Source organism: Branchiostoma belcheri, unplaced genomic scaffold, assembly GCF_001625305.1.
Source record: "Branchiostoma belcheri isolate BF01 breed outbred unplaced genomic scaffold, Haploidv18h27 scaffold46, whole genome shotgun sequence".
NCBI lineage: Eukaryota > Metazoa > Chordata > Leptocardii > Amphioxiformes > Branchiostomatidae > Branchiostoma > Branchiostoma belcheri.
This window is the reverse complement of record NW_017804087.1, coordinates 2,070,479-2,088,437: the sequence shown is the minus strand read 5'-3', so window position 1 is coordinate 2,088,437 and position 17,959 is coordinate 2,070,479. Positions and strand designations below refer to the sequence as shown.

Here is a 17,959-nt window from a genome sequence, read left to right as displayed (position 1 = left end):
TCTCTGTTGATAGTTTCATGTTCAAACTTTTGTTCCAACACAAATAAACGTTCTCACCCAGAGCTTTCTACTAGTCACTCTGGTCTTCAATGACCCAGTGAGACTTGTCACATGGCTTCTGTAGTCAAAGAGAAGATTTTCAGTAGAGATGCAACAAATGAGAAATGTAGCCCACCCTCCTCAAAAATTATACATCATCCAGTACCATGATGTCTTACTCTATACTGTACTTCAACACACTATGTTTTATAGCTGTCACGGGTTTACGTGTGTTTTTTCTTTCTTTTCAGACATTAATGAGTGTGAAGACTTTGGGAGATGCTCACAGGTCTGTACCAACACCAAAGGTTCCTTCCACTGTTCCTGTTCCCCTGGGTTCATCAAGGCACGAGGCAGCAATGGATTGGACACCTGCATAGCTGAAGGTCAGTGTCAGAGAATTGGTACTGCCATAGAGCAGTTCATAGGAAATAAGTTTAAATTATTTGTCTGGGAAGTAACAGAAGGAATAGAAAGACCTTTAAAATCACAATGTTCCTTCTCCATGTTGCCTAACCTTGTATCCATAAGAGAATCGTTTGCCAAATACCTGCTTTAGTGTGCTAAAGGTTGATATTCCTGAGAGTACATTTTTGCTCTTGACTTACCATGAGAATAGCATACAGCACTTTTTAACTATACAGTAGTTGTACGTATAATCAGTGGTCCTGGACAGTGTCCCAAGAATATCTTATTTTGTCCCAGTCCTTTTTATGCTGTCAACTTTGATATCTTTCCCAGTTTTCCCAAATAATCCCTGTCCCAGTAAATACAGTATGTTTTTAACACACAGTGACACACACATAGAGTAATAATTTTTCCCTATATTTACTACCTACAGGTGATCCTGATTATTTGCTCATTGCCGACGACAACGTTATCAAAAGGATCAACCCGGACAACTCTCGTGTCGGGTTGGGTGACGGTTTCCGTGGTAACGACGAGACACGCGTGGAGAGTATGGACATCGACGTGAAGTCCAACATGGCGTACTGGAGTAACATCCACACCAGCGGGATATACAGGGCCACCATACAGCTGGACAACAAGAGACGGAAACGCCAGGCCACGGATATCGTCAAGTTAGATGTAAGGAAGAGACGGTTGCTTCAGTAGTGAAGATACATGTAGTTCTTTATCAGAACTCTTTAGTGCAATAAAACTTTTCCAAAGACATCGGCATTTACATGTAGTTAGTATACAATATTTGTCATGACAAGATAAACAATTGTACAATTAGATAATTCCCATCATTTCAATGTGAAAAAGACCAAAACAAGCACATATAAGTAAGGTATTGAGCTGTTTCTGTATTGATATGTAGGCAACACTGATATACAGTTTCATAACCTATCTTAGCCAGTGACTATAGTTCTCTACAGTGTGATATGAACAAAAAATACAAGAAAAGACAGAGGGAAATAGCATTTTCATCTCTTATAGATCCGTGATTTGGAGGAGCCACGTGGAATAGCCATAGACTGGGTGGGTCGGCACATCTACTGGACAGACGCCAGGAAAGACGCCCTAGAGGTCGCTGACCTGGATGGAAACAACCGGAAAACTCTCCTCAACACCGGTATGGACCGGCCGCATTCCGTGGCAGTGGACCCCAAAAATGGGTAGGACTGGGTTCTTTCATTATACAGTGTTAAAAATGTCTAATATTGGATCAACTGTCACAGTGATAAAATAGAATTATGTCTTCAGAATCTAAAGAGATGCAAATATCTGCATAATCTGAAAGTACATTATTATTTCTGATGCCATACACATTTATAAAGACTAGAGTGTAATTTGGCCAAACTATTTTGTTTAACTTATTATCATGGTCAAACAGCAAAAAAATTGGTGTCTGCATTTCTACATAATATATATATTATGTAATATATATATATATATATATATATATATATATATATATATATATATATATATATATATATATATATATATATATATATATTATGTAATATATATATTATGTAATATATATATTATGTAATACTATGTAATATGTAATATTATGTAATATATATATTATGTAATACTATGTAATACTATGTAATTATTGTGTTCTGACTTGATGCTTTCCTTGTTTATATTCTGTAAAACAGTTTCAGATCTGTAGATGGTCACTGATGCATTTTTCCCCACTGACTTCACCAAGTAACCCTACTTATTCTTGCTCCCCTCAGGTATGTGTTCTGGACAGACTGGGGCTTGTCTCCTAAAATCGAGCGAGCACGCCTGGACGGTTTAGAGCGGAGGGTCCTTGTGCGTGAGGACCTCCAGTGGCCCACAGGGCTGGCCATCGACTACCAGAACAGGCGCCTGTACTGGGCAGACGCCAAGAAGAACACCATTGAGAGCATTGACTTTGACGGCAGTGGCAGGGTCGTGGCAGCCAACTACAGTAAAGGTATAGTTTGTTACTTCTTGCTCCAGATATTATAATACATGTACATGTACATGAAGAAGAAAGTGGTTACAGTTGTCAGATGGCCACAAACACTGTATAATTAGACAGAATTCTTATTTTACTGCTTGGTTATCTCAAAGGAAAAAAAATGTAACGTAGGGGACCACCAAAAATGTGCAGAAATGGTCACTTGAAGTCTTAGATGTTTGACTGTTTTCTACATGTATTTTCAATCAGTAGTGGAATTGAGTTTGTGTTGATGGAGCTTTTTGTCTCAATATTACCATGAAAGTTCATCTGTGTTGGTACACTAGTGTTGGAAATGATGTTTTGTCTTTTCTTCATTACCATTTTTTTAGTTTAAAAGTTTTAAGAGTTTAAAACGTTGAATTATTACTGTCTGTTATACCAGGACTGCGTCAGCCGTACCTGATTGACCTGTTTGAAGACAACATCTACGGGACCACGTACCACACTGGTGAGGTGTTTAAGGTGGACAAGTTTGGTCGGGATAACGTCACTGTCCTGGCCAACAACCTGCAGCACGCTTCTGATGTGGTCATCTTCCAACAACACAAGCAGGATCAGACAAGTAAGGCTGCAGCTTTTTGTGATATTCTATCTGACCATCTGTCTGTAAATGGCTGTGTGATGTGTCAGGTATGTATGCATAGCGTTAGTGTGCCCGCCCCCTCATCATCTCTCGAGATGGAAGGATACCTACTGCTACTGCTATCTTCTCTCTATCTACTAGCATCTTGTGTCAGACACTCATAATAAGTCTTAACTCTGTACGTTGTACATTGAAACATTAAATAGATCTATAGACTAGACCTTTTCACCTTTTTACCCCACCTCTTATCATAATGTAAACTTTATATTCGGTCTGACCCTTCCCTCATGACCTCAATGAAAAGTGGCCTTCAGGCTGAATATAGAATGGTTCATACAAACATGTAGTGTCAACATGACTGTTGATAAACCTTTGGGTTCTAACTTCTCACCTTCTCCTCCTCCCCCAGTCACCAACCCATGCAGCTCGTCCAACTGTACCCACCTGTGTTTCCGTGCCCCCATGCCGGGCGGCGGGACCATCTGTGCCTGTCCTAATGGGGGAAAGCTGGACGGAAACTCATGTACAAATGTACCAGCACCATCTCCAGGTAAGGACAATCACACATTTAGAGAGACAGGAGCTAGTCTTGTCTTGTCTTGTTTAGGTACTGTACAACACCCCTAAATTGGGGTAAAGCGTGCAGGGGAAGTTCTATGTAGCTTTCATGGTCCAGTGGTCAAAGTGTTCTAATGGAAACTCCTGTCTCAACATTCCAACACAAAACCCATAGTAATCACATATTTAGACAGACTGGAGCTACATTATTGTAGTCCTAATATGTAGCATGCATTGTCCAGTGGCTTGTGACCCTTCCTCTGGATCAAGTGGTTGTGAGTTCGAATCTCAGCTGTTGTTGCCCACCCAACTTGCACGTTACTGGAAGGGCCACAGTTTGTAGGACGGAATATTAAGCTGTGGTTCACTATTCATTGTACTTGTTGTGAAGAGCTAGGGGAACTTCCCAGGTTACAATAAACCCATAAATACTACATAGAATCTGTCTTCTTTGTCACAACTAGTGGAAAAGTACACATACCCGGTAACACTCTCCGACTTCTGTTCATTCTGGTTAGTGATCCTTTTTGTATGACAAAATTAATGTACATGTAAGTGATCAACAGATTTCTTCAAAGTGTCTCCTACCATTCAGTGATGTAAGTTATAGTTCTGTATGCTGATAAAATATTGTTCTCCAACGTTGTGTTGAATTGTTGCCCTGTTCAGAGCCGACCACAGCACCGTGTGAGGTGGTTTGTTTCAATGGAGGAACCTGCATCCCCAACGAACAAGGCAACCCCAAGTGCAAGTAAGTCATCTATGCATTGATGTATTTTTGAGGTCTACCTGCACCTAACCTGCACTGGTCCATGTACTGGGTATATGCAGGTTAGTGCAGGTAAAATTGGAGCTGTGTAGGTATTTCTGATGTCTATCTGCACCTAACCTGCACTGGTCCATGTACTGGGTGTATGCAGTAGTGCAGGTAAAATTGGAGCTGTGCAGGTACAGTACCGTTCGCGTTATAGTTACCCTAACGGCCGTTACTAATGCGTTTTTTTTCCGTTACTTTTCCGTTACTTTTCCGTAAGTTTTCCGTAACTTTTGCGTAAGTTTTCCGTTACTTTTCCGTTACTTTTCCGTTAGACTTCTGCATTCATATGCAGGCCGCGGTAACATCACAGAATAATGGGAGGAGTACTAATTTACCTCATGCGGGGCGGGAAATTACCGATACACACCGCTGGAACAGCGGAAGGAACGTTGATCTAGCCTGCATTTTACTATATTGTAACGTTTAAAACGTTTTACGATCACCGGCGCAATTCAATTTGATAGACATTTTCTTTTGTCACTGTTGCCCAGGCAAGCGTTTCTATAGTTTGTCAACTTTGTTTTGCTGTTTTTCTCTGTTAACTTATTTTACCACCGAATAAGCAAACCTAGATGATCTGAAGTTATAAATGCCCCGGTCCGCCGTACATAATAGGCGGCGGGCGTGAGGTAACGTTAGGGATGTGCAAAAACATCGTGGAAAATTCCTATGACACTCGAAAAAAGGCAGCATATTTACACGTGCCCACCAACATTTTTATGGCTAATTATTGACCAGTTTTGGGGAGTTTTGTTATGTCCTTGGAGTTTTGTTTAGAGTGGGACAGAAAGCCGTGCCGCCACTCCGACTCCATGCACTTCCGTGTTACATTACGTTGTATGTGACCAACAAAATTACGCCAAAGGCACCACAAATCCACATGTACATATATTTTTTTCCCGAAAATTCTTTTGAGTACGCATTTCGTCACTAGGATGTTGCTAATTAGTCGTAGAAATAAGGTAGAAACCAGCGTAAATGTGGCTCTCTCGAGATCATTTCGCGCGGGGAAGGGCGCCCCAGCATGCAACGGGCTTCGTTCTAGCCAATCACAGCGCAGGTCATCTAAGGTGAACCAATCAGAGCGTAGCTACTTGCATATTATAATGAGCATGCTGCACACAGGGAGGCAGCGGCCAGGGCGACCGGCCCTGAGTGCGCGGGAAATGTGTTTTGCAAGTATATTTTTACGGGGATTTTCTGACGTTTGACGCTGACTTTGGCACGATATGATCGCACTACCATGTACACGCTGACGTAGGCGGCAAATGAGTGGTCATTTTTATATAATCGTCGAGAAATTTTGGCGTTATGCACCCGGAAGTGAGCCGATCTCAGTTTGCGTTCCCTCGATTTTTGACAGTTTCCCCCCTCAAAATAAGAAACAAAACTACCGCTATTAAATAGAACCATGTATTACAATTATAATTTCAACATGATAGATCTATTATATATTCCTTTATTAACTATGATATCATCATGGTTGTGGAAAGTCCTCAGCTGGCGAACCGAGTCCTTGCGCCGGGAGTGACGGTACATTTTACCGTGAGTATTAAAGCCGCTAGTACTAGTAAGCCGCGCGCCTTACAAAAATTATAATAATTTTTCTTTTGAGTCAAAAACCGCCGTGAATTTAAGGCATGAGTTACCGATTTATATTTCTTCTACGGCAGATATTTCTTGTTTCGTCACGTCCCATGACGTCCTGTGAGAGCGGTAGGCCGCCGCTGGTACAAAAAATTATGTACAAGACATCGTCTGCCCACTGCTACACTTTGTTGACATACATTGTATTACACAACGTAATTTTCCGCTAGAAATAACTATAGAATAGCATTAAAAGATAGCACAATTCGCTTCACACAGTCGACACATGGATAAACCACAAAGTTATTTTACGAATCACATGTCCACTTGCCTCTGGTGCTGTTATTTTTCAAGGGGCAACATCGCAACACATTAGCGGACGCCCCAGGAGGTGGCAAATTGCTATTGTCTTGTCGGCGCGCAAAACAAACATGAAATCCGACCCTATCACATTAACGCAAACGGTAACGCGTTAGAAATAATTTCTGACGATTTTCTAACCATTTTCTGACGAAAATCTAACCAAATACTGACGATTTTCTAACCATTTTCTGACGAAAAAATAACTCGTTAGTAACGGGGTACCCGGTTAACTATAACGCGAACGGTACTGTACATTTCTGATGTCTATCTGCACATAACCTGCACTGGTCCATGTACTGGGTATATGCAGGTAAAATTGGAGCTGTGCAGGTATTTCAGATGTCTATCTGCACCTAACCTGCACTGGTCCATGTGCTGGGTATATGCAGGTAAGTGCAGGTAAAATTGGAGCTCTGCAGGTATTTCTGATGTCTACTTGCACCTAAACTACACTGGTCCATGTACTTTAGGTTTATGTATGCATGTACAAACATATGTAGGTGTATGTGGATTTTTATTTGCTGTGTTGACTATTAACCACCTATGAAGTATAAAGGAAATAGACAATGGTTTCTTAACATTTTTTAGTATGATCCATGCTTACTAAATTCTGAGAGGTACAGGTAAAACCTCTCTGGGTTCAATGTTATCTGCACCAGTACATGCATGCAGAAAAAGTATTGAGAGCCCTGCTATCTATGTAGATGATTATGATAACAATAACTTTGTCTTGTTTGATCCCCAGATGCCATCCAAACTTCCATGGTCCCCAGTGCAGACAGAACAAGTGTAACCTGTACTGTGCGAACAACGGACGCTGCCAGCTAAACTCCATGAACAAACCGGTCTGCATAACCTGTATAAACAGCTTCTTCGGGCCTCGCTGCAACTCATCGTGTGACAACTACTGTCTTAACGGAGGCAAGACCGCTTTGTACCTGTTATGGGAATCTTAGAGTGGGACGACCACATACTACACTTCTGTCAATGGTAGAGACAGACACTGATCTCACAGGGACAGCTGTAGTGTCCGCCTTGAGGGACAGAGTATATTGGAGTAACTTTATCAAGTGCACCTCACCGGATTAATCCGGAGGCATGATTATGATACCTGTATACATTACAGCAATGTCTAATATTTGATAAAGGATGCTTACAGCTGTAGCTGTTAAAATGTTTGACGTTTTCTAGGTGGCAAGATGGTCTTATGGTTAGGGTTGTTGACTCAGAATCCAAAGGTTACGAGTTTGAATCCAGGCAGGCTCCAATGTTGTGCCCTTGGGAAAGGCACACATATTTCCTCGGCTGAGGTGAAAATAAGCACCTATTGTCAGTTAAGGACATCCTCTCTGATAGGACGTAAAGCTGGAAGCCCTGTTTTTATTAGAAGAGCCACACCTCATGATCAAGCATGTTAAATATCCACCACACTTGTCGAAAAGAGCATAGGTCCTAGCTGGTGTGAGTGGTTCAAACCTTACACTCTGGTCTCTGGGTTAACATAATGAAACGGTTGGTGATAGTCACCTGATATATCAGCCCTTTCACAAATGTGGTAAATCTTCATGAATTCCTACTTACAGGGTCCTGCAGTGTGTCCGGCAATAGAGGTGTGTGTGACTGCCTACCACGCTATGAAGGCAACCGCTGTCAGACAGATCGCTGCGACGGTTACTGTAAAAACGGAGCCCACTGCACTGTGCTCCCTGATCGTTCCTTGTCTTGTGCGTAAGTATCTGTTACCATGTGTCTTGTTAGCTAATGTTTTTACCTTCATAGGTGTATTAGGCTGAAAAGCAACGAGAGACGAATTATTGAACTGGTCTAACAAAGGCTATAGCAGGAGAAAAGTTCTTCAGATTATGAAAATCTTGTATGAAATTTTCTGAAGAACATTGAGTCCATCAGGATAAGTAATAGCCAATCACTTCAAAATGTAATCTCGTGAGAGTTACAGTTACAGACAGGTGATCTTATTCAAATGATTCCTTATAGATACACTGTGCTTTAACCTATTTTTGGCAACACCACAGTGACAGTGCCATTTTAGGTTCCAGGACACTGATTGATAGTTCAAGTTGCAATTTGGTGTGTTTTGGCAACAGGATGGAAAGGGCACATCTGGTCTTTCACACACATGTCCTGTTTCCCCTTAGGTCGCCTGCATGCGAAACTTTTGACTGTAGTAACGGTGGTGCATGTGACATAAATAAGCTTACTAACAAGCCATTTTGCAAGTAAGTACGGTCGGTTGGTGGTTTGTGTGCCATTTGCGAAGTAGAAAAGCAGAAACTCAGAATCCAGAAGTGTATGCTTTGCTTGCTCCTATAGGCTGCGTGAGTGTTAGGTGTGGCAAAACAGTTGTACATGTACAGTCATGTACAATGTAGATGGCTAGTGCTTTTTGCATGATACTGACAACACCACCATCTAACCTGTTTCACTGAGGACAGTCCTGGTTTCAAGGTGTTTTGAACACCAAGAATGTGTGCCAGAGTACTTGCCAGTGTGGTACCATATGGAGTTGACATGAAGTCTATGTCTAAAGTATCCTGCATAGCCATGCTACACAGTCTTACATGGAGAGTGCTCTGGGACATATTCTTGACCAACTGACATTCTTGACTATTCTTGAGCAATGACATTGTCCAAACCCACCCAGCATTGACAAAACCTTAAAGCCTTGTGAGGGTGAGAGAGATTAGATGGTGGTGGACAGTAGTAACTGTTCTTCTGCATCATGAGTGACTAAATCTTTAACTCTGTGTCCTAATACTTATTTGTCATTTCAACCACCTATGAATGATTTGCAGTGTGATTGGACAGTTTTGTGTCAGTTTGCATAGAATACTTGTGTGTGTAGAAGAGACCCAAAAAGAAACTTACTAGCACGGTGCAGGTAAAGTAGTTGCATATGCTTTTTGCTGCCTCAATAAAGTACAGTGTGTAGTGCACAAAATACAAACTCTGTACAAGTGAGGCTATTCAATATCAAGACTAAACAGTTGTTTTTGCACTCTAAATTCTCTCACAGCTGCTCTGAGAATTTCCAAGGACCGCACTGTGAGTCTCCAAAAGATCTGTGCTTCGAATTCTGTCAGAATGGAGGCCAGTGCAGTTTAGACGCTAACAACCAACCTGTATGCAAGTAAGTATATTTGTGCCACATCTGCATTTTGCATGATATAGCATGTATAGGACACAATACATTATCAAGAACTTCAAGCTACCTACTAGACATTGTTAGATCATGCAGTTACATGTACAAAGATTTTTGATAAATACCTGTGTTCAATTATGAATTCTGTTAGTCACTGGCGAGAAGTAGTAGATTCTATTTGAAACATCTGACAGTTTTCAAAATCAATCCAGTTGCTTGAGTCACAGTTTTTCTTCCTTATCTAATTACCTGGATGTTTAACCGTTATCAATGCACTTTTAGTTGATTGATTTGCTGTTTTTCTGTTTCAGCTGTGAAGAAGGGTATGAGGGCACACAGTGTACAGAGACAGTTCCAGCTAACACAGGCAAACGGAAGGGAGAAGGTGGGGATGGTGGAAGTAAGTACCATGTCTAGTGACATTTTAACAGTAAGTTACTGAAACTTGAACCCTCTTTTGTGGCACAGCAGCTGTTGCAGTATTTTTACAGTGTGATTAACACCAGTGAATAAGGATTTTACATTGGGAACTGAAAGCTTGTGCCACTCATAGAATGGACTTTTCCTTTATATATTGGTCACCTGGCCATAGTGGCCAAATTTTCTCAGTCACATGAGTGACCACTGTAGACAGTTCTGACTGTATTGACTTGTACATGTACATGCAAGATTTTTCTCTTTTTTATGACACAGTACTTAGTCTAGCTATTGAATTTTCAGCTGTTTCATGTACCCAATGCACACTGTTTTGCCTTTTCCTTTATTCAAATGTTGCATGGTTGTTGTATTTCAGCTGCTGCTGCCATTGCAGTTCCAGTTGTCCTAGCCCTCATCATCATCGCTGTCATCTGTGGTGTCTGCTTCTACAGAAAGAGAAGTTCAAGGTATGGACTTAAGTTGTGGACATGAAATTTATCCGATTCAATATGTGTTGTAAGAAAATTGCTTGGATAAAAGGCACATAATGCAAAATAATGTCTAGATGAATAAGTGTTATAAAATGTAAGAAAGTTTCTATATAATTATTAGCTGTGATATTTTTTTATGTACATGTAAAATGTGTATTTACTTTCATTTCTTTAAGAACTTAAACTTAATGCTGTTTGTGCCATTCTTGTAGTACTTTTTTTCTGTGGTTTGTATAACTTTGTAAAAGCATGAGAGGGTAGCAGTTACAAACTGTAACAGTGTCACAAAAGGAACTTTTGCATGCATACATTAAAAACAGGGCTCGAAATACAAGCTGGAGCTGTGCAGGCATTTCTAATGTCTAACTGCATATAACGTGCACTTTTCTATGATGATCAAATCAGCTTGAAACACTTGTGTGACATCCTATTCTAGTGTTCCAAAATACCTTGCATTCTTCATAATGTACATGTACATGTACATGTAGCCATGGTCATTGTACTACTGGAAAACATTTTCAAACATACTGTGACATGCTGAAAGATTAAGAAAATGAGTGGTCTTTTGTCTAGGTAAAACTTTTGCAGGTGCAGGTAGTTTGGTATGTTACCTGCACCAGTGCAGGAAAGAAATTGCGATCTTGTATGTAAATTTTTTGCAGCCAATCTTTGTAAATACCAGCAAAATTCAGACTGATATGTCTACTGATTGTGCAATGTGTAATACTGATCCAAACCCCACAAAAATGTATTTCGAGCCCTGAGAACCCATCTCACTCACTGGTACAAACCCTCACATGGAAACCACTCTGTCCGACCAAGCTTGTCTCTTCGTGCTTTAGATCAGGGTGGTTCCCAGTAACAGTGGAAGCTCTTGAGCTGAAGTCAGTAGTCAGGTTTCTTTTCCTTTCATCCACCCCTGCTTTTTTCACTCCCCTTTTATTTTGGTCCTTTCCTCTTTTCTTTATTACTTAGCCTGTTGTCAAGAAGAGTAGTGCTGTAGGATAATGAATGTAGTGTTGTTCCCTATTAAAGTGCTGTATAAACTCCAATTTCTGCACACAATTTCCAAAAATAAGAAACCTTAATACGTTGATGAAGGTTAGACATCCAGGTAATGAGATGTTCATCAAGAAAACTGTTACTCAAGCAACTTGAAAGATTTAAAAAACTGTCAGATTTTTAAAGTAGCATCCACTACTTTTAGTCACTGATGAAAAGTAGAGGATGCTACTTGAGAGGTCTATTTGACAGGTTTTGAAATCTATCCAGTAGTTTGAGTAACAGTTTTCTTTTGAGAAGAGAAACCTTAACAGTTGAGCTAGTGCCTTAGTGGTATAGCTGTTCATTCACAGTCAATTTTTCCATCCTAGTACAGTTTTTAACTGATTATTCGGATTGTGTAGCAGTTGGAGTAAATACAGTACTTACGTGTATTCAAAGATTTTAGTTAACAACTGACTGACTGACAATGATTTTATACAGTGCATGTAGTTCGCTGTTGTGTATGATTTCATGTTAAAGCTTGCTTGTAGAAAAGTCCTATTTCAGCCAGTGACATATTCAGTACTTCTGTGTTGTTGACTGAAGTTGTTGTGTGTATCCTGTGCGTTACAGAACCATGTTCCAGCACAAGAGGATGACCAACAATGTGGAGATAGGAAACCCCACGTTCCTGTATGACCAGGAAGAGGACGATGAAACAGAGCAGCTAGATCCATCATTAACACTGGATCCAGACAAGGTATGTACATGCACAATGTATATTAGGGCTTACTACAGCTACTGGCATTCAGTCAGAACTGTGTCTAGAGAAGTGAAAAGGACAGCTAGATCCATCATTAACTCTGGATGGGAATCATGCTATAGATTAGGGTCTAAAAAAGTGAGAAAGACACAAAGACATTGAGAAAGACATGGAGGCATCAAACTGATACTTCTTATTCTTTATCATGATACGTGATCTTAGCATTTCACTCTTTTCCTCAAACATCTTTGAGCCATTCAACTAAGCCCTTTTACATTGTAGCTGTAGCTGCAGCTTGTGTAGTGACAATCTACAATCTGACTCTTTTTAAACCTAAACGTCTTAAAGTACAAAGTGTACTAAACAATCTATCATCCTGTTCCTTTTCTAAAACAATTTAAGCCATTCAGCAGTTCTTTTACATGACTGCAACTCATAAACAGCTGCCTGATGCCTGCTTGTACAGTCATGTAGTTAAACATAATGCTTTTACATAACTGCAACTCATACAGTGCATACAGCTGCCTGATGCTTGCTTTTACAGTCATGTAGTTACAAATAATGCACAAGCAACATAACTGCAGCTTACCGGTATAAACAATTACCTAATGCCTGCTCTTGCAGTCATGTAGTTACCTACATCTGATAATACCTTCTCTTACAACCATATATGCATGTAGTTACCTAATACTGCTTGCCCTTACCAGACTGTTTCTCCTGTCCCCTGTGCTCCCTCTGGACTTCATCAGGTTGAGGACGATAAATACCGCTTGGAGTTCTTGGTACCCGGCTTCTTTCACTTCTCACTGTGACAATGTATATTCAGCACATTGCACAACTACAGAACTGTAGTCTTGAGCACACAATAGGAATCCACAGTGAAATACCAACTAATTTGTTTCATGCTTGGAGGTCTTAAAACCTGTCATCTTTCACTTCACACATTGCAGTACTTGTCCTCTGCACACATAGTTGCATAATCCACCATGAAATATCAAAACTAATTAATCTCACAAACAGTTCCCTTACATGTTGCACTATATAACATGCCGTATCATTTCAGTAATGCTTGTTCATGGCTATACAAATCTGAGCTTTATTATTTCACCACATAATTCTGTTGTGTGTCTGATTGTATTATTTTTTTATAGTCCCATCACTAGAATTGTTTTCTCTGTTTTGTTCCCTATCTGTACAACCAGTTATAATCCTCCACCTAGATGTTAATTCAGTTTATACATTTTGCACCATTAATGTCCACGATATTAGTCAGCACCCTGAACACACATTATGTAACCTTCCGTATTTCCCTTTCTTTCCAGCCAACTAACTTCTCCAATCCCGTGTACGACTGTCTTTACAACGAAGCCAGCGGTAGCTCAAACTCTCTAACAAGTTCGGATGAGAAGAAAGGACTGCTATCTCCGTCAGGAATACAGTTATACGAAGACCAGAACGATCCGTTTGGGGGGTCGTCAGTAGCATAGCACACGAGCAGCTTCTGTTTTGAAACATGTACATGTTAAAAGCTGAAATCTCAATTGTTTGATATGGGAACTTGTACAGTTTGTGAATTGGAGTGACCACTCTTCAGACGCCCTATGGGCTACCTACGTGTACTTTGATGTCCTACGAGAGTTCATTTTAGACTTTGAATTTTGTTGTTATGCTTTGAGGATGCTAGCATGATGAAGTCTATGTGTGAGACAGATTTCTATCAAAATGACTGTTGGTTAAAGAGCATCTGTGTTGGGGAGTGATGTTATAATTGAGTGAAACTGTTCTCCAATACTGAAAGATTTATTAAGACTGAACAAATTTCAGATGTCACTATGGTCTTAGTCAGGACAACTAACCCACTCTTGGATATGTGTCAAAAGTACTGTGTCAGAGACTTCTTTGAACTTTGACTAAATACTGCTGTCACATGATCAAAGTGGGTCATTTGCCCCGAGGAAGGCCTCAGTAACTGCCAAGAAATTTGTTGAGTCTGAATTTTTGCATGTGTGTTGGAAGAAAGTTAAAGAGTATGAACAAATTTGTTTCCACTTTATACCACAGATGAAAATGAAATCCGTTTTACTTCTACATGTGACATAGGAGTGGAACATGTCTTTGCTTTATGTGTATGTAGTCAGCCTAGTTGTGTATACATGTAGGACTTGTATTTTCCCCAAAAAGTGTAAACGCCCACTATTTTTGTGTGCAATATAGTTCTATATGGTGAGTGTAAAATAGAAAATGCTGCTCAAGTGTTAAAAAAAATATGTTTTGACTTATTTTTCATTGGCATCTTCTCGGTTATAAAGGTCTCTGTGAAAATAGAAAAGATGCAACTTTCCAGTATACAAAAATGTACATGTAGTGGTATGCCGCACCCTTGGTGAGGCTTGAATGGACAGAGTTGTGGAGTTATATATATATATCTTTGTATCCTAGAATCTTCCAAGTATGCTACTTGACTGGGTCGTAGACGTTATACTTGCCAACAATATGCAACTGGTTAGGAAGTATGTGATCATTCTAAGCAAGCATCTTTCTAAAGCTTGCATCAATGGCCTTTTGGTGATTGCAGGAAAGTCGCTGTATTTCAAAACTGCCAGAAAATCAAGCATAGTCTGGAAAATCTACCCTACCACATAGCAGGGGGCTCAAATGTCCCTTAGAACATATTTTTAAGTTGTTTGATGCTGGCTTAAGCCCATGTGTCACCATACTCATTATTTTCAAGAAATTAGGTTTTTCTATCTTGTTTTCTTTGGCTAAAATGCGGCTATATCAATACGTAATCATCCAGTCTGCCTAGCTTGATCCAAAACTGCTTCAAATGCACATTTAATGCAACTTAACAGGTGAAAGACAAGCACAAATATATATACTTGGTGCTCTTTGCTACTTATGGTTCCTTGTATCATTAAATTAAATCATTCATGAATAACTGTGTAGAATTTTTATAGTTCCAACAGAGGTATTTGTAAAATTACTACATGTACTTTAATTTGAAAAAAGATGAGTAATTGTTATAATTTGATCTGAATTGATTTGAAATCCCTTTAATTCATTGTTAATTCATGACTTGAACATAAAGCCACTGACACGTATAATGCTAACCTTTAGAGAATGAAGAGACAGGTTTCTTGTATATTATTCAATAATCTTTGTATCTTGTACTTTATGTGAATATTGATTATTTGGAAACTAAGAATAAGTCATAAGCACTTAAACACTTCCTCATTCTTGTAATTTTGTAAGGCAACCCAGGCATCATTGTGTGTTATGACTTTCATTTCATAGTGAAATACTGATGTAACACTGAACATTCATGTTAAGAATTCGCTCTTTTGAAACCTGAGTCAACTTTGCACCGCAGCAGAGGAAAATTAGAATTATTGTTTCCTTTTTTGTGGTGCAAGATTTCATCCAGAGGTACATTTTGTTAGCTGTACTGTGTGCAGAGGTTCCTTGAATATAAAACACCAAGGTAAACGTAAATGGTGGCCTTTAAACAATTGCAGACTGACTAGTAATGTAAAACAGTCATGTTTTTGTCATTCAAGTGGTGTTAATGATATTTTTCAATATATGACTGACCCTTAATTAGTCAAGAGACATGAAACTTCAAAATTCTGTTGAAATTAAGTTCTGAGAAAGAAACATTGTAATTCGTTCTAATTTCATTGGCAGATAGCAAAAGGCTGCCTAGACTTAATTTGAAGCACTGTGTGGTTACAAACTATACAACAGGCACCACTGGGCCACTGTTTATGCTTTGTACCAGTTGCAGGAAATTTGTTTACGCCTCAGTTTACCATAGCAAAAAATATCTTACTGGAAAGCGCACACCACTGCTGTAAAAAAAAATGTGGCTCATCATGTTAAGAAATTAAAGCTTTTGAAATTTTCTTGTCTGCATGTTTACTATGATCATGACATAGCCATTGAGTTTGATTATAAGGATATGTGCGTATGTTCTGTCCACTCAGTACAACAAGCTCTTTCAGTCTACAGGATCACTGATTCATGTTTAACAAGAAAAGAATGTAACAGACCAATTTGCAGGGAGTCTTCCCAGGAAAGTATGGAAAATTGAAATAGAAACCTGCTAAAATGCCTGGATCTAACATAATCTACAAGTAGAAATCGTATTGTTTTCTAGCTGCCCTTCTCTGTTACAAACCACCTCTCTAACAGGCAGATTGTGACAGAAACCGGCAGCTGGGAAAACGTTTGGTTCCCAATATCTGCTTGGAGATTAGGTAGAACTCCCAACATCTGCTTGGAGATTATATAGAATTAACGTTAAACGTGGCGGAGATAGAACGAAGGCGCGTGTACAAGAAAGTCGATGTTGAGCAGACGATTGCACTTGAAGGTTATCAAAATTCCACAAGATAGTGGTAATGAGGAAACGTCAGACATGAATTCTGTCAAACAAAGCGTGAAACCAGGGTAAATTTGGTGTAACGCATCAAAGATGGCGGAGTGACAGTTTACATGTATTATTGTCAGGTCGCTGTTTAGAAATAGGTGCAAAACATTTAAAAAATGGTTAGTTTTACAAAAACACTGCGGTATCGTGTGTAAAATGAGTCACTCTTTGTATTTAAGCATGTATTTGACAAACAGAATTAAACCTAAGAAGTAGATAAACGAAAATCAGTTCAAGAATAAAATAATTTTCTACTCTAAAAAACCACGACAATTTCAATAACTTGTCACTTATTATTTAATTAAATCCTACAGAAAATAAACAATCAGTTTTGGCGAGTTAACCCGCGGAAAAAGTCATAAAATGAAAAATTCCGTAAAAACTTGAAACCCCCTTACGAGTTTCCGAGGTTTGGCCATTCCCAAATAGCCCAAATCCGCGAGTGGGCTAAATCTCCTAACTGTTACAGGTGGTCCCGATTTCGCACTTCCGGGTTTGACAGGCCGAAATTAGGGTCTCTTGGGGGTTACCAATTTTACTTGATTGAAACACAAATGTTTATTTTTCTAGAAAACGCTAAGTATTTTCAATAAGTTTTCAGCGGTTCTGTCGTACATTTTAGATTGCTTATAAATACCACTCAACAGAAAAGCCGTATGTTGAAGTTTTTGTCGTATTTTTTGGTGAGTTCACGGTCTCCGAGTTTGCAGAATGCACAATTTTCTGAGAAACGAGCGGCAACGCCGCGGCAACCGGGAGTGGCTATTCTCGTAGTATAAACAGTTCGTATCGCGGAATATGACAGAAAACTGAGCCGTTTTTGCCACATTTCTACAAAATATAACTCAATTTCATGATATAAAGTTTCCATTGTCGCAATTGAAGGGAAGGTTGGAGAATAATCGGGTGTTTCCGGCGGACTGAGAGACCCCGCGCGGCCGGTTGTTGACGGTAGCCGGCCTGCGAGTCCGCCCGGCACCCTGTACTGTCACCGGCGCCCGGCACCATGTACTGTCACCGGCGCCCAAATACATTTTGCCGGCAGAAAATGTGAATAAACTTCCTCAAACCTGGATGGTAATACTGCGGGGCTAGGGCCATTTCTACTCGGCCTACTGGCGGCAATAGCCCGTCGAATCTAACCAGCCCACGGCGATGGAGACAGGCGGCCCCGCAGGAGTCCTGCACCCACCCCCATCAAACTCCTTTCAAGCCGTACCCGGAAATTCAAGCCGTACCCGCTCAAAAATTCTGGCCGTACCCGGAAATTCGTGCCGTACCCGCGAAAAATTTCAAGCCGTACCCGCGGTTACGGC

At 40.0% G+C, this 17,959-nt stretch overlaps 1 protein-coding gene across 1 annotated transcript in view; it reads left to right on the top strand.

The window, feature by feature from the left end:
• Positions 1-16,116, top strand: part of LOC109479030 (low-density lipoprotein receptor-related protein 1-like) — a 100,535-nt gene extending 84,419 nt beyond the window's left edge. The window contains exons 80-95 of the mRNA XM_019780871.1: positions 291-425; positions 881-1,128; positions 1,483-1,661; positions 2,238-2,461; positions 2,874-3,053; positions 3,484-3,624; positions 4,302-4,383; positions 7,145-7,320; positions 7,983-8,127; positions 9,434-9,547; positions 9,871-9,959; positions 10,353-10,443; positions 11,310-11,351; positions 12,085-12,211; positions 12,922-12,996; positions 13,537-16,116. Of these exons, the coding sequence (XP_019636430.1) occupies positions 291-425; positions 881-1,128; positions 1,483-1,661; positions 2,238-2,461; positions 2,874-3,053; positions 3,484-3,624; positions 4,302-4,383; positions 7,145-7,320; positions 7,983-8,127; positions 9,434-9,547; positions 9,871-9,959; positions 10,353-10,443; positions 11,310-11,351; positions 12,085-12,211; positions 12,922-12,996; positions 13,537-13,701 (2,213 nt within the window). The 3' untranslated portion in view covers positions 13,702-16,116. The remainder of the gene's footprint in view (positions 1-290; positions 426-880; positions 1,129-1,482; positions 1,662-2,237; positions 2,462-2,873; positions 3,054-3,483; positions 3,625-4,301; positions 4,384-7,144; positions 7,321-7,982; positions 8,128-9,433; positions 9,548-9,870; positions 9,960-10,352; positions 10,444-11,309; positions 11,352-12,084; positions 12,212-12,921; positions 12,997-13,536) is intronic.
• Positions 16,117-17,959: the final 1,843 nt, after the last annotated feature.